Raw genomic sequence first — 15732 nt, 5'->3', positions numbered from 1 at the left:
CCCCCCTCACCAACTCACACAGAAATATGAAAGTATGAAATCATAGTGCAAAACGGAACATTGAGCATCAGCATCGGAAAAGGGAAAAGTAGGAAAAAACTTGAACTATCGAATTACCAAAGCTGTTACACGCATGTCAAGTTTCTGCCTTTCCATGGCTTTTGTTAATTCACCCACCACATCTTCCCCAACCTGAAATAGCATGGCAAATTATTGTCAACTTTCAAGAAAGATCCATTACTTAAAAATCAAAGTTTCACGGTGCATTGCAAACTCCTGGTGACGTATATTTCCTCTTACCCATTCAATCGTTTAATCAATGAACAGTGAAGATCAAATATGATTTATCTAAATGTCGATGAACTTTTTTGTATGGTGTGTGTATATATTCTAAATCCATGATCCAATGACAATCCTTTGAGAAACTATCTGATCTATGACGATTTAGCATGAGAAGATGGTTTTACTTTTCTATGATATGTGCCCCATTTTCAATGCATAGAACAAGCATGGACATTTTACACAAGTCAATGAAGTATTGAACTAATTGATTATCTTAGTTTCCAAAATCCTCTTCTCATTCAAATGAAAATAACCTATATGATTTAAAAAGAAATATTAAGCTAATCAGCTTTTTTTTTTCTTTCTGAATGATAATGCCAGTCATCTGTATGGATTTGATGCTACTTATTAAGAACAAAGATATAATGACAATGTTACATAGACTAAAGGGTCCAACGAATGGCAACCTATCAACATAAAAGAATGATAACAAAGCTTAAGGATTTAGGGTTAACCGTGTCTTCAATGTTGAATCCTTTCGTCCATTTAATAAGTGTCCCCGACGATATTGATGTTTGTCTCACAGGGAAGGAGAAGGTAAAACCCAGTTCCCTCTGCCTACCTGGGGCTGGGTGATAGCCTTCGCCTTCTTCCGCAACAAATTTTGCGAGTGCTTGAGCTATAAAATCAAATAGAGCCTGACAGAACCAGAACCAGCACCAGATACTTCCGCTTATGCTCCATCCTAAGGAAATCCATACTAAAAATTCAAGAGGAAAATACTAACTTCTGAAGATCCAGTCATCAAGTGTGGAGGTATTGAAACCTCTTCAAATTCTTGCTTAACAACTCGCTTGTCCTTCCCTCCCAACTGCACACGCAACACTCGAAAATTTGTACCGCCAAGATCCAATGCATAGAAGAGCCCTTTTTCATCTCTAAACTTGCAGGGAAAAGTAAGTAATTCACAGCTTGGAAAAAATGTCACTTTAAAAGATATCATCCATGGAAAAGTATATGCCATATCAAATTAGATTGGAACCACTCCATACATTTCTTGAATCCCAGTAACTTTGCATATTGAATTTGTAGTGGGGATATCCAATTACGATTATAAGTAAAACGAATACATTGAGATAACTTCAAAGGAAAACCAATCGAGATTTGAAACCGAGAGAAATTGAAAAACAAAATTAATTAAAAGGGGTATATGTCATAGTAACAAAATGAAAGAATTAATGTTAAATTCAACAGATCAACAATTAAAATAAACACCATGAACATTATATTAAAAACATCAAGACAGATCTAGGAAAAGACTGCATGTTCGTACATGAAAAAAATCAGAAACTTCAAACTCTCTAGATCACAGAAAGAACCTCAAATACAAACAAAACAACAAAGAAAAATGTTTCGTCGTCTTTTAAGCCACTGCATGGGCTTAAAAAACAATAAGTTCACAACGAAATGAGAAAAATATTCATAAATTCGAACTCGTTTCATCAAGTAAAAGGCTTCATTATCTTAAAATTTCTCCAACAAACACCACTAACAAATAGATCTAATAAAATTCAGAAGGAAATCAAAAGTGGTTGAGTAAAGTATAATTCGCATTACCCGGTTGGGAGATTATCGACATAGCTGATCAACATCTTGAGCTTGCTGCCGCCTTCGGATGCGAGGCCGGCGTGCATCTCAACGGTCATGGCGTCGGCCACCTGCCTGAGTTTCGCAATAGGGGTTCCACACTTTTCCTCGAACTCTCTCAGAATGGCCATTGCTCGAGCCCATTTGCCGGAGTTTTTCATATGGTGGCGCACCACAAGCGCCGCCACCGCGCAGACCGCCGCTGCACTGACCACCGCCGCGCCCACCGCAACCCTGCCCATTGACAATGAACGGAAACAACCCAAAAATGAGAAGATCAGGCTCGAAGGCAAAAGCCGCAAACTTTGCCACTCCTGTTTCTCGATCAGGGAAATTCTAGATTCATCAAAAAGCGTTCTATTAGTTTATAGTCTTGTAGGTGCCTGTGATGAATTTGCGATTATGGGAATTAATAAAAATGGAGGAAAAAGGTATTTTTGAAAAAGAAAATAGTAAAGTTAGTGATTTAGAAGGAAACCCAAAGAATTTGAGCGAATTTCCAGTAAAATCGACATTTTTCTCGGTGAAATCAACACCTAACAAAAACCCTGTTAAGAGATATTAATCATTCAACCATTTCCGTGGGGGAAAATTAGTTTGTTTACATACATGCAAATCCTTATGTTCTATTAGATTTCAACTTGGTAAATTATAAGCACCAACAACTGGTAAATTATAAGCACCAACAACTGGTAAATTATAAGCACCAACAACTGGTAAATTACAAGCACCAACAACTTGGTAAATTACAAGCACCTTTTTTGTATCCAGCTTTCAACTTTTCTTATGTTGAATTAAACTTGATATAGATTTCAATTTTGATGCTTTTTTAGTCCTTTTATTTTAGATAAGAATAAGACTCCATTACGGAATTCTCTCTCTAAAATTAAAATTAGAAACTTTAATTCAAAGAAAGAAAAGAATTTGAGATATTCCATAAATTTATTTATCTTTTAATTTCATGGGTTACAAGAACAACATGTTAGGTAGATTCAAATCTATGGAAGTTTTATTAATAATAATCTTCATCCATTATAAGCCCAAAAATCAAACACAATATAAAAAAAGTTTGGTTCAATCTCCCACCCAGATCAAACTAAAAAGAAAACTAAGAAACTGTAATTTATCCAACATTATATTATTAAGACTCCAAAAACTGAAATCTAATAAATTGGGGGAAAAATATTCTGATAAAAACCTGGTGGACTAAATTCTAAAATCATTGACTCCTCACCATAATGTAAGAAGGGACGAAAATAATTGAAAACGACAACATTATTCATATTTTAAAATTACTCATTTATTTTTTACTCTAAGTTGTAAATAAATTGGATGGATATAAAAAAAATGGCCGCTCAGAAAATATTTCCTAAATTAGTTCTTATTTTTAAATTTTTTTTTTTCTAAAAACCTATCTGGTTTTGAATCTGTTGATTGGACATCTTATAAACAAAAATGCTGATTCCAGCAATAATAGGTAATAAGTATTTTAGTATTTGAGGTGCAAATATGGAATATATAGATAATTATCCATAATTTATTAATTAGTGTAATTTTTTTAAATAAAAAGAATTATTTGTTTGGATATGATTTGGGGTGTCTTGAGATCATGCAACAGTCAAAGTTAAAATTTCAATCGCATCTAAAAGCACCCTACCCATTATCGGACTTCGAAAATGAGAATTCATTTTCCCAACAAAATTGTTTATTTCACTGATTAGCTTATTGGGCCATTAATTTGACTTGAGCTTCTAAGCTGTCCATATAAATCTTTAAATAACTCTTCCAACCATCAATCTTAGAATTTTGAGAGGGAAAAATAAATAAATAAATAAAAACAAAAAACAATTTACTCTCCTAAGTTTATTATATTGCATAAATTTTCACTCAAAAATTTCAATTTTAAAAATCTATCTAAAAGAACCATTCAATTTTTTTTTTTTTTTTCCAATTCACTAACTTTAATCCATAAACTCACTAATTTCAACAAAATTTAAGCATAATTATTGCAGAAATTAAGGATAAGATATCTTAATTAAAACTCACAAAGTTTAATATAATATTTATTTAAAATCTATTTTGTATCATACATATATATTATACTATATATACTTCATATATACACATGGACACGAAGTGAAAATATTTTTTTCATTTACAAATTTTTAAGCAAAAATTTATCTGATTTATCTGAGAATAAAATTACAACATTTTTATCAAACTTGAAATTAAAATTGCAAGCTTGTAGTACAATTTGATGAAATTAGACATTTAGAGTGAATATTAATAAAAGTTAGAAAATTTTATTTTTACCCTAGAATTCATTTGCCTTCCTAATTATATATCCCCATGACATTTCATTCTACCACAGAAAAAATTTCAACATTTCATCCTTTTAGAGATCAAATTTGGTTAATGGGCATCTGACAGTGATTTCCAAAATTAAATCAAAATTGCACAAATAGTTAATAGACAACAAAATAAACATGTGTAATTTTGTTATTGCTTTTAAGTATAACAAATGTAAAGAAAATGAATTTAAACTTTCAATCTAAAGTGAAGAAGTAATTTCGACATATCCAATGTCTTATTTAGGAAGATATTAAGACGAAGAAAATTTGATTGGACCGACAGAAGAATCCATGACGAAGCTCTTACGATCCCCACAATCCTAGAGTTGTAAACCTGAGGCTCTTTTCACCACATTATACTTGTGCTAATCGGGTAATATTTTTTTTAATTACAGGGTACCAACTCTTTCAGACATTAGTGTTCTTAGAATATAAGGCTTCCTTTTTGGACAGAAAGGTTGTTCAGTAAGATAAGACATAGCCACATTTCTTTGCTTGGGCACCCAACTCTCTAAATCTTTTTCATCTCGAATGGTTCGAATGGTTCTAAGACCAAAAGAAGCATGATGGTTCGTTCCCACTTTATTCCGTCAACACTTAATTGATACACTCACAAGAACCTCACACATGGAGAAGGAGAATATGCCTAATCATAGTGATCGAAATTATATGATTTGACACTTACACCCGAGAGTTCACCGTCCACCACCATGTAGAAAATTAAAGGTTAAAAGAAAATAGGCTAAATTAATAAAAATAACTTAAAATTTTCAATTTTATCTCAAAAATATCAAAAGTTTTAATAATAATTTGAAAAAGTCTAAAAAAAATACATTTTAACTTTGAAATTTTTTATAAAAAAAAAAACTCTTACAATTAGTTTAACTTGGGATGAAAAACTACTAATGTTTATTTCGTAAAATAATATAAACTTACAAAAGGGTTTCAAAAATATTCCTTTTGACTTTTATAAAAAATTAAGAACTATTTTTGAAATTTAAAAAAAAACTTTAAAAACACCTTTAAACTTTAAAAAAATAAAATTTTCCTCTAAACTTATGATTTTCGTTCATATATTTACTGTAAGAATTTTTTTATTTTTTTTTTATTTTTTTTATTTTTAAAATAAAGGGTATGATTTAACATTTTTTTTTATAAAGGTCCAAATCCTCCTTTGGACTTTGTGAAAAAAACAATCCCCACTTTTATGTTAAATTTAGCATTATTTTTTATTGAAATAAATATTTTTTGAAAATATTTAACATNAAAAAAAAAAAAAAAAAAAAAAAAAAAAAAAAAAAAAAAAAAAAAAAAAAAAAAAAAAAGTACAAACTAAAAAACAGTATAGACACAGTTTTAAAGATATTCTGAAAAATTATATATATATATATATATGATGATATTGAAAATATAATATAGTGTAATAATATTATACTATATTTTCATATTATTTAAAAATAATAAATAAATAAGTAAAATATTTAGAGTTGATTCAGGGTCGCGGATAGGGTAGGGACTCGAAATGGATCAAACATCACGAAAACATATCAGCTATAAGAATCTGGTAGAAGCAGTACCAGATTCGAAACTACTATTCAACTAATTCAGCAGGAGAAAGAGTAACAGGCAAAAGAAAATTTCAAAATGAGGAATAAAGGATCTTATAATTACCTGTGCAACCATCTTGCTTGGCCTGTTGGATCCTAAATTCAATCCCACTAGCAGCAGGAAACTGTGCAAATTCAAAATCCTCATAAGCAAACTGAAGTTTGATAAATAACCATGGGAGTTTACTACGAAAACAAAACCAAAGAGAGAAAAATCTCACCATTGAGCCTTTGGTTGATGCTGAAACTCCTCTCTAAACAACAGCTGAAGATAAAGTTCTGCAATAGGAGCGTTTTACAAATGAACTCATCTCAGAATCATTAAATCCTGATACAAAATGCCGCTGTTCTTTTGTATTTTATTTCAACGCCGAAAAGATCAATGAGCAAGATGAAATCCAATCCAGAAGTTTCGATAATCATCCAAAAATAAAACATCAAAATCACCTTGAATTAAAATCTCTTAATCGATAATTTCATTCAATCCTCCAAAACAATCGCAAATTCCATTTCTCAATCTAACAGAAACAAAGCTTGGAAACCTAAAAAATTGAAACACCTTAAAATCAAAATCAGTTACCGAAATTGTCTATCAAACCATCAGCAGTAACAAATATCTATGTCGTAATCTCTCAAACCATCAAAACTTTAAACCCTCGCATCCGTGGTGCTTCAACATTAAGAACTCACAGCAAAATGAAACGAACAGAGATGATATTGTCCACTTAAACGAAGGCGGTAGCCGTAAAGGAGATGCAAGAATTACCGGCACAATGGCGTCTGATGGTTTTCCGCCGCTTGATCTGAGACGAAGGCGCCATAATTTCCCGGTCGTTTCGCGGCTTCGAAACTTTCCGTTCCTTTCGAGAAGAGCCCATAAAAACTTATAATTCTATTAGGGGTATTTCAGTCATAAGAAAATACAATATTAAATACAATATTTGAAACTATTTAATTAAAAAAAACGTATATTGGGCTGAAATAGAAAGGCCCATGGACCCAACAGTATTTTTATTTTAGGATGATTATAAATTTTTTATTGAGAAAATACGATTTAAAATATTGCAGATTATATAAATCGTATTTTAGGATTTTTTATTAATTATTTTTAGTTTACAATTTTTTTTATCACTATTATAAACAAATATTGCAGATTAATAAATTTAAAATAGCTTTTTTTATTAATAATATGATGGGATTAAATAAATAAAATAAAATAAAAAATAAAAAGGGTTATTTTTGTTCGAAAGTGAAAAATCAAATTTGTATACAAATTGATGTAAATTAGGAAGAATTATATATGGGCGGAGAAAACAACGGTAATTCATCGCCCACACTACACGTCAGCACATGGGACCTACAAGCTTGAAACTCCCAGTCAGTGGTGCCGACCACATACAACATAAGCCCAGCACAACAAACTTGGGCCGACAAGAGGCCCAACCAAAGCCCACAAAACCCAACCCCTAAACTGAAAGCAAGCCCAACCGCCACCGGCATGCCCACGCCGTAAAACGCGCCGAGGTTTATATTCGCCGCCGCTGATGGCCGCGCGCTCCCTCTCAGAACGCCACATCCTACCGTCTGTGGGCAGTTTCCGAGCTCACACAGCCCCAAAATAGGAAGAGCCACGGCCGTTAGCCGGAGAATCTCGGCGTCGTCGGTAAACATCCTGGCCCACTTATTCCTCATCCCCGTTGCAAACGACGTCGCTCCCAACCCCATCATCGCCGCCACAAACACCGCCACCACGGCAGAGAGTTTCGCCTTCTCTGGCCGGCCGCCGCCAAGCTCATTTCCAACGCGCGTGGAAACAGCAAAACCAAGAGACGATGGAAAAATATAAATCAACGACGTCGTTTGGATCAAAACACCCATTGAAGCAACGGTCGCTTTGGGGTCCACAAGAAGCCCACACAACACGATCATAATCTCGTACCACCACCACTCCAAACAAACCGATACACAGCTCGGCGCGGCTAGCTCCAATAGCGGCTTCCAACCGCTCAAACATTCCCGGCTCGGCGCCGTCCATGTCGGAACGTGAACCCCCGAAACGACGACGTAGACCACCAAAAAAACCAACATCAAAAAATTCGTAGCCGCCGCCGAGGCCGCCACGCCGGCTACTCCAAATTCGAAATAACTAACCAACAGGAAATTGATTGGCACGTGACAGAGCGCCCCGCCTAGCGACGCTAAAGTGAGCGGGACGGTGATGCTCTGAGCGCGAAGGTAAATTCTGATTGGGTTAATGAAAGAATTGGTGACAAGGTCGGGGAGAGAGAAAATCAAATAAGTCTGTGCCATGTCTGTGATGCTCGGATCTTGGCGGAGGAAGAGGAGGATTTTACCCATTTTTACCCACAGTAAAGAAATGGGTAAAGAAGAAACAAGAAGAAAAATAACCGCACGGTGAAGAGTTAAAGAGAGGAGCTTCGGACGGTGGGCTCCAAACGCTTGGGAACAGAGTGGCTCCATCCCTAAAGCCAAACCGGAGAGAACAGAGTAACCGGTAATATTAGCGAAAGCGATGGCGAGTGAACCGGCGGCGAGTTCAATGTCACCGAGCCGACCAAGAAAAAGCATGGAAATGATCGAACGAGAGTAAATTATGAGAGCCGTTAGAGCAATCGGAAAAGCTAACGAGAACAGAGATTTGGCTTCGGTTATAATCTCCGACAGACCGGTCGGCGTCGGACATGAAAATGATTGTTGACTCTTCTTTTTAGGAAAGACATCAAAAAACTGAAGTAATTCCGGCGGCGATGGCGGCGGCGGTGGCGGGCAGTTGGTTGCAGGGGCAGGATTTGAAATTGAAACACACATGATGATGATTGAAGTGAAGTACTCTCTCTCTCTATCTCTCTCTCTCTTTAATTGCTGCTGGTTTTTTTGGTTTTTTTTTTTTTTTTGGCCAATGAGATAAGGTATTATAGAAGGGAAGAGAGAGAAAGACGGGATTTTTTATAAAAAAAAAACACAAAACATATTGGCTCATCAGATTTATGTTTTTTACGTTGTTTGAGATGTTTTTTGTTCAGGTTTGTCAGCTGTTTGTTCTGAAAGTTGTGCTTCAATTTCCCATGGAAAAAAGCGAGCGACCAAGTTATGGATATTTTTTAATTAATATTACAAAAGCCACCTTTGTAGCTTAGAATCCCATCTTAGATTTTAATTTGATTAATTACCCTTTTAAGGTTAAAAAAAAATTAGTACTTCAACTTAGTGAATGGTTAAGTTCCAAATTTGAGTACTAAGCCACTCAATTGACTATTAAAGTTCCAATTTTTTTATGAACTTTGGGGTGAAGCCATAATGGGGGATGGGTTCTGGGCCAAGGGCATGTTTTCCCTTCATCGGGTTGGAGGAATACAAATTTTTTAGATGAACTCGTTCGCATGTTTCAATAAACTTCTGACATTTTGGTCGATGATAAATATCTTATTTGTGAATACTTTTCAGTAAAAGAATTTGAATCTGATCAAATGTGTATATGTCTTAATCTATTTTAACCAGTTAAACTATGTTTGAATGGATGAATATCTCAACTAGGCATTCCATAAACACTACCAACACGGAAAGATTCCGTGCATCTTGAGTGCAAAAATTCGCCATTTTGGAGTCACAACTGGTCAAGACAATGACTGAAAAGAGGAATTTAAAGATATTGAAGATGTCATTTTCTTACAGGCATTTCATCAAACAGATGCAAGCTGTTCCAGTGGCCAGTTGATACCCCATTTGAAGCAAGTCTGTGTTTGTGACTGATATTGTCGTTTACTAAACGTACAAAAGAAGCAATTTTGTTATCTGGGTTTGTGAGGTTTTGAAAGAAGAGGCAGCTTCCTGGGAGTGAACAAAAGAAGATGCAATTACAAGGCATTTCTGACAGGTAGGGGTTTTGGCACTTGGTGCCTCATTTCAGCACCACCTTGTTTGTTCCCTGTTTTTGCGCCATCACATTTCAATCCTACATACTCACCACCCAATCTATCCATGGAGGCCAACAACCCCACTCACAGTCTTTTTAGAAGGGCCTTCCATACTCTTATAAGAAATATTTTGTTCTTCTCTCCAATCGATGCAAGATGTCACAATCCACCCTCAAAGACCAACGTTCTCACTGACACATCGCTTAGTGACTGGTTTTAATACCATTTGTAACAGCTCAAGTCCACCAATAGATATTGTCCTATTTGAGCTTTTAAAACACGTCTCTTAATAATAGATTTTCACACCCTTATAATAAAGTTCCGTTCCCCTCTCATTGATATACAGTATTTTTCCTTCCTAAGTTGTTTCCTTTTTTGAGAAAATTTTCTTTTTAATACGTAAATACAAAGTAATATTTCATCATTCGCCTACCAACAAAATGGTATATGCAATGAAAAAGGGAGGATGAAAAATAAAGTTTTTTCATTTAAAAAAAAAGGAAAAAAATATTTAAGTTATTGTTATAATTAACAATATATTATGGATATAATTAAAAATTCACTTCCATACTTTAAAATGTAGAATATGAATATTAATTACCCCACTTTCCATATGATGTTAATCTCCAAGAATTATAAATAATTAAAAGAAAAAGAAAAAAAAAGGATTAGGACAAAGGAATATTTGGGCTTCTAGATTTGCACTAAAAGACACCATCAAAAGGGGCTTCTTATTATGGCAAAGTTAAGAAACCCAAAGGGGTCTTTTTTTAATTTTTAAATTTTAATTTTTTAATAAATAAAATAACAAGTGGGTGAAAAAAAAAAAAAACATATCTTGGTTCTCATTGGGTGGATGGTGGGTGGGTCCCAGTGAAGACACTGAAAGTGGAGCCCACAAGGGGTTATTTTAATGGTGATGATGGGCTTAGCTAGTTGGGTGTGTGGTGATCATGGAAGCACATGATCCAGCTGCCTCTGCTGTTTGTGACTCATTCCAGGCCCTTCTATGTTTGACTCCTCTCTAGGGTTCTTTTTTTTTTCTTTTTTAATTAAAGTGCTAAATTAAAAAAATAATAACAATTTGTAAATAATTTTTTAAAAAATTATAACATTATATTTACGTTTCAGGAAGAAAATGGACGTGACAATGACTTAAAAAAATGTCTAATCAATTAATTTTCTTTTCTTATATAATAAGATGGAAGGTTATGATATATATATATATATATATATATATATATATATATATATATATATATATATATATATATATATATATTATCTATTAATAAGTGAGCTCGGAGTCGAGTAATAATAGAATATTAAGTAATAATAACACATATAATATTGAAATTGCAATAATTTTACTTATTAAAAGGCACATAATTGAAATAATTTGTTTAGCATTTTGTCATCTAAAACTTAAAAGAAAATGTTGGGGAAATTTTGGTACGGACACGTGTCAATGCCCCAGAACATGGGAAAAGGGAGNTTTTTTTTTTTTTTTTTTTTTTTTTTTTTTAGTTTGATAATGAAGCAGCTTTTAGAGAAGAGAATGAGAGTAGGCTATCCAACGGCAGACTCAGATTTCTTATTTTCATAACCCAAAAACAAGACCTTTACACGTGATACATTCAGATCCTTACACAACCAATGCCAAAGCCAGCTAATTCCCACACCTCATCCTCTCTTCCAAAAAGTTCACCCAAAATCAAACGACACTCCACGTTGGTATGATATTGTTTACTTTAATATGTGAGATTCCACGCTAATTGGAAAGGAGAACGAGTGTCAGCGAGGACGTTGTACCTCGAAGGGAGTGGAATGTGAGATTTCAAATCGGTTGGAGACGGGAATGAAACATTCTTCATAAGTTGTGTGAAAACCTCTATCTAGCAAACACGTTTTACAATCGTGAGGCTGATGGCGATACATAATGGGTCAAAGTGGACAGTATCTATGTGATATCCCACATCGGATGGGAGGAGAATGAAACACCCTTTATAAGGGTGTGAAAACCTCTGCTTAGCAGACGCACTTTAAAAACCTTAAGAGCAAGTTCGAAAGGGAAAACCCAAAGAGGACAATATGTACTAGCAGTGAGCCTGGACCGTTACAATCTGTTAATGGTGTGGTTGGGCTGTTACAAAACATAACCTCTCATGACTATAGTTTTAGTTTCCCTAAAACGTCTCATACCAATGGAGATAGTGTCACCCATGATCTTCGATGTATAAGTACTAAATTCTAGGTACGTGACCCTTAAGCTCATTCCCTCTAAAGCATCAAACTTTATCGACGATTGTACCTCCGAGCTTAGAAGAATGAGTACATATCAATTACCGTTGAGTTGTACGCATTTTAACGTTTTTTCAGACTACTAGGCCACTCCGTGCTTTATAGTTATAATATTCTTCAAACTTATCTCACAAATTGAATAATAATATCTCCATGAAGTGAGAATCTTTTCAATCTTTTGGTATNTTTTTTTTTTTTTTTTTTTTTTTTTTTTTGGACAAAAACTGTCAAAAGTTAAAGAGAAAATATGTTGAAAGGGCGAGGCATATCGCACGTGGGGCGCAGGTGTCTGCACATGGATATGTAAAGGACACATTCTTGTGGATCGTATTATTAAAGTGAAACAACAAGTTGGGTTATAGTGTTTAATTTGGTCCTTTTTTTGGTGGATTCTCTGTAATACATTAAAAGGGTCGAAGATGATCTCTGTCATCAAAACTTTGTTCTTTGTGTTGTGTTGTGTTGTTCTTTGTGGAATCCGCTTTGGAAAGTGTTTTTATATTATAAGCTTTCAGCTTTTAGGTCTATGTCTACGTCTACAAGATGTTGCATGTTGAGTAGGGCTCGTGAATGTCTCTAGATCGTTGACGGTTTTGATCTTTTGATCGTCAAGATAGTACTATCTACTTATTTAAATTTCTGCCTATAGAGCCTCCCCTGAGGCCTATGGAGCCCTCGAACAAAGTACATCATAGAGCCTCCCCGAGTCCTATGGAGCCCTCGAACAACCTCCACTTTGAGTATGCTCTCATGGGTTTGCTTTTGGTTTTCCCAAAAGGTCTCGTAACAATGAAGATGTATTCCTTACTTATAAACTCATGATTTACCCCTTAATTAGCTGACGTGGGACTACTCTTTTAACAATCCTCAACACCGTTTATTAAAATAAAATGTTTCACATTTCCTCCATCATTCTCTGTCTAAATAGGTAATCCTATCTCCGTTCGAGGTAGGTCCCCATAGAAATGAAAAGTAATGGGGCGTTCGAGAAATTACAAGTCAAAACAACATCTAAAAATCATTAACTACAAATCTACACTATTATGAGTTTCTATTAACATAAACATAATGGACAATAGATTTTCCATTAGTTCTTCAAAGGCCTTGTTGACCAATCATCGGTGACGTATGTAATGACCATGTCTTTCAAATCAATCAAAGGGTCGTTACTATTTAGAAATAAATGTAACGAGTTAATTTATTAAAAAAACATGTTATATTAAGAATCCCGAAAATTTTACATAGAAACATGTTATGTTTTATGGGAACCTTTGATTGATTTGAAAGGTCGGGCCGTTGCAATGATTGAAAATAAAATTGAGGTTCGTACCATTTTCTAATTAAAACATAATAAAAGGGTCAAATACTTAAAAGAGAGGTCAAATTGAATAAGGACAAAAGTCAAAAAGAAAAGAAGAAGAAAAGAACACCCATTATCACCACTTAACATATAAAACTTTTATCTCAAACACAAAAGTCAAACCTTAATTTGTGTGCATTTCTTAGTCTGGTTGGAAAAACACGACCAATAAGCCAAATACATGTCGTAGAACGACCCAAAAATGATTAATTCAAGTTCAAATAGATAAAATTTTCACAATATTAGATCAACATTGTCCGTGTTTTTAATATATCTTTTTATTTATAAGATTTTAATTATTATTCCTTTTTGAAACAAACGAATTATGAACAGAAGTAATAAGAACTTAAATAAGGATATAAAAAATTATTATTATTATTATTATTTTTGGGGTGAAGAAATAAAAGACAAAGCATAGGGAAAAAATGGTGGGTCAATTTGATGTATAATCATTGCTAAAATCCCCAAAAGTGATACTAATTTAATATATTTTAATGGGATATGGCTTAGAAAATGTTTTTATTTTGAAATGACCAAATATTGTGTTGCCCACACAAATCTCTTGGATTTTTTGTTAGGATTGTCATGATGTTTGAATCTCTTGTTGGAGTAAAAAATATATATATATATATATATATATATATATATATTATATTCTAATCTATATTTTTTTTTAAAAAAATAATAATAATACTCATCAAACCAACTTTCTATACATAACGTACTCAAACCAATCTTCGAGAAATGGGCCTAGGGGTTTATTTGGGCCGAAATGAAGTACTTCGTCATGGGCTGAAAGCCCAATAAGGCCGAAATAGTCCGGCCCAATTTAGGAATCCTTCTGAACTTGCTCTTATTGGCCCATTAATAATTGGGCTTTTTCTGAATGGCCCAATAATTGAAACCCATTAAATTTCAATTTGACCTCGTATATATCTTAACTATATGAGTCTAGGTTCAAATTCAAATTTATGGGGATATTCCGATTGTTTTTATAGATAATAACATATTTTTTAGTTCATAATATTTTGAATGAATTAGACGGGTCTCTGTCACATCAGTGTTGGATAATGGAAGTCCTATCGGCTAATTTAGGGAATGATCATGAGTTTATAAGTGAGGAATACTAACTTCATTGGCATGAGGCCTTTTGGGGAAGCCCAAAACGAAAACATGAGAGCTTCTACTCAAACTGGACAATATCATACCATGAGAGCTAAATGTCTATCGATCGTGGGTTAAAGTAGATTGATTGATCACAAAAGGATCCGACAAAAGTTATAACGCTCTTTCACTCCATAAACGTCTATCGATCATTCTTCTTGTTCTTTTCTCAAAAGATTCCAAACCCTCTATCGATAACGTTAGAACAAACATAATTTTTGCCTCAAAACCATACACAAGTGTGTGAAAAAAATGAAGAGGAACAAGCATCGAACATCAATGGCTGACAAATAATCTACTACGTCTCTTTGAAGCCTTTTTAGCAATCAAAGGCTTTGGAGAATAAGATCTTTGAGCATCTAAGCTTCCTCCATAGCTCTTACAACACTTCATCTTTTTCACTTTCTTTGCGAGATCTTCCAAGCTCTTTGCACTTGCTAGAGATGTAAAAGATTGTGATTTTCCATTGTAGAATTTTGATAGTCCTCTCCTGAAAAAGCCAAAGTTAATTAAAAGGGTTGGTTATTATTTGATCATTCCTTTTCTTTTTCTTAAAAAAAAAAAAAAAAGGGTTTTGTTGTATCTTCTTACTTGATGGGGAGATTGGCCATGAGCTCGGAAAGTTCATAGAGAGGTCCACTCGACTGCGATGAAGACAATGACGATAATGAGAGACTTGAAGTTGAAGTAGACGATGCATCTTCCAACAATTCTGATGAAAAGGATTCGAATGAATTGATCGAGTTCTCAGTCGAAATAGAAGCTTCAGAAACGCCATCTTCTCTAGTTCCCACCATCATTAAACTAAGTTCTTGCAACTCCATAGCTTTATAAGCTTGAATCATGTCTTTGCCACCCATGTCCATGTCCAAAGAAGAAGAGAATTGGAAGAGAAGGAATGGGGAAGGAGCTTAAAAATGGAAGCAATGGAAGGGGTATTGACCAAAAAATGATTCTTTTATGTGGGTTTGGAATATTTAATAAGAAGGGTGAGTAGGATCACCATAGACAGAAATGCAAATATTTTAATAATGATAGAATTTTGGGAGATTGTGTATAGTATTTATGGTACCAAATTGATTAGC

At 34.1% G+C, this 15732-nt stretch overlaps 3 protein-coding genes across 4 annotated transcripts in view; all 3 read right to left on the bottom strand.

Annotated features, from left to right (window-relative positions):
• Positions 1–2517, bottom strand: part of LOC111798227 (hexokinase-1-like) — a 4804-nt gene extending 2287 nt beyond the window's left edge. Inside the window, exons 1-4 of the mRNA XM_023681252.1 lie at positions 1900–2517; positions 1070–1220; positions 798–980; positions 118–192 (exon numbers count right to left, since the gene is read on the bottom strand). Coding sequence (XP_023537020.1) covers positions 118–192; positions 798–980; positions 1070–1220; positions 1900–2171 — 681 coding nt within the window. The 5' untranslated portion in view covers positions 2172–2517. The remainder of the gene's footprint in view (positions 1–117; positions 193–797; positions 981–1069; positions 1221–1899) is intronic.
• A 4654-nt stretch (positions 2518–7171) lies between these two features.
• On the bottom strand, positions 7172–8716 carry LOC111798881 (protein DETOXIFICATION 51-like). Its single transcript, XM_023682229.1, has one exon. The coding sequence runs from the start codon at positions 8714–8716 to the stop codon at positions 7172–7174; it is 1545 nt and encodes a 514-aa protein (XP_023537997.1).
• Positions 8717–14664: 5948 nt separating this feature from the next.
• Positions 14665–15675, bottom strand: LOC111798231. 2 transcript variants are annotated; one of them, XM_023681257.1, is made up of 3 exons: positions 15239–15675; positions 14888–15137; positions 14665–14748 (listed from the first exon to the last, which is right to left on the bottom strand). In XM_023681257.1, exons 1-2 carry the CDS (start codon positions 15511–15513, stop codon positions 14924–14926), a joined length of 489 nt encoding a protein of 162 aa, XP_023537025.1. In that variant the 5' UTR covers positions 15514–15675; the 3' UTR covers positions 14665–14748; positions 14888–14923. The 2 variants fall into 2 exon arrangements, with proteins under 2 accessions (XP_023537025.1, XP_023537024.1); XM_023681256.1 differs by lacking the exon at positions 14665–14748 and having other exon boundaries at positions 14778–15137.
• Between the last annotated feature and the right edge of the window lie 57 nt (positions 15676–15732).

The sequence above is a fragment of the Cucurbita pepo genome, chromosome LG07, assembly GCF_002806865.2.
Source record: "Cucurbita pepo subsp. pepo cultivar mu-cu-16 chromosome LG07, ASM280686v2, whole genome shotgun sequence".
In the NCBI taxonomy this organism is placed as follows: Eukaryota; Viridiplantae; Streptophyta; class Magnoliopsida; order Cucurbitales; family Cucurbitaceae; genus Cucurbita; species Cucurbita pepo.
The sequence above is the reverse complement of the archived record's forward strand: the minus strand, read 5'-3'. Positions and strand labels throughout refer to the sequence as shown.

Bases quoted from the DNA above. Each gene is read 5' to 3' on its own strand.
- LOC111798881 (XM_023682229.1), bottom strand. From the start codon at position 8,716: ATGTGTGTTTCAATTTCAAATCCTGCCCCTGCAACCAACTGCCCGCCA.
- LOC111798231 (XM_023681257.1), bottom strand. From the start codon at position 15,513: ATGGACATGGGTGGCAAAGACATGATTCAAGCTTATAAAGCTATGGAG. The intron at 15,138-15,238 runs GTAAGAAGATAC...TGGCTTTTTCAG, and splicing joins ATGGCCAATCTCCCCATCAA to GAGAGGACTATCAAAATTCT.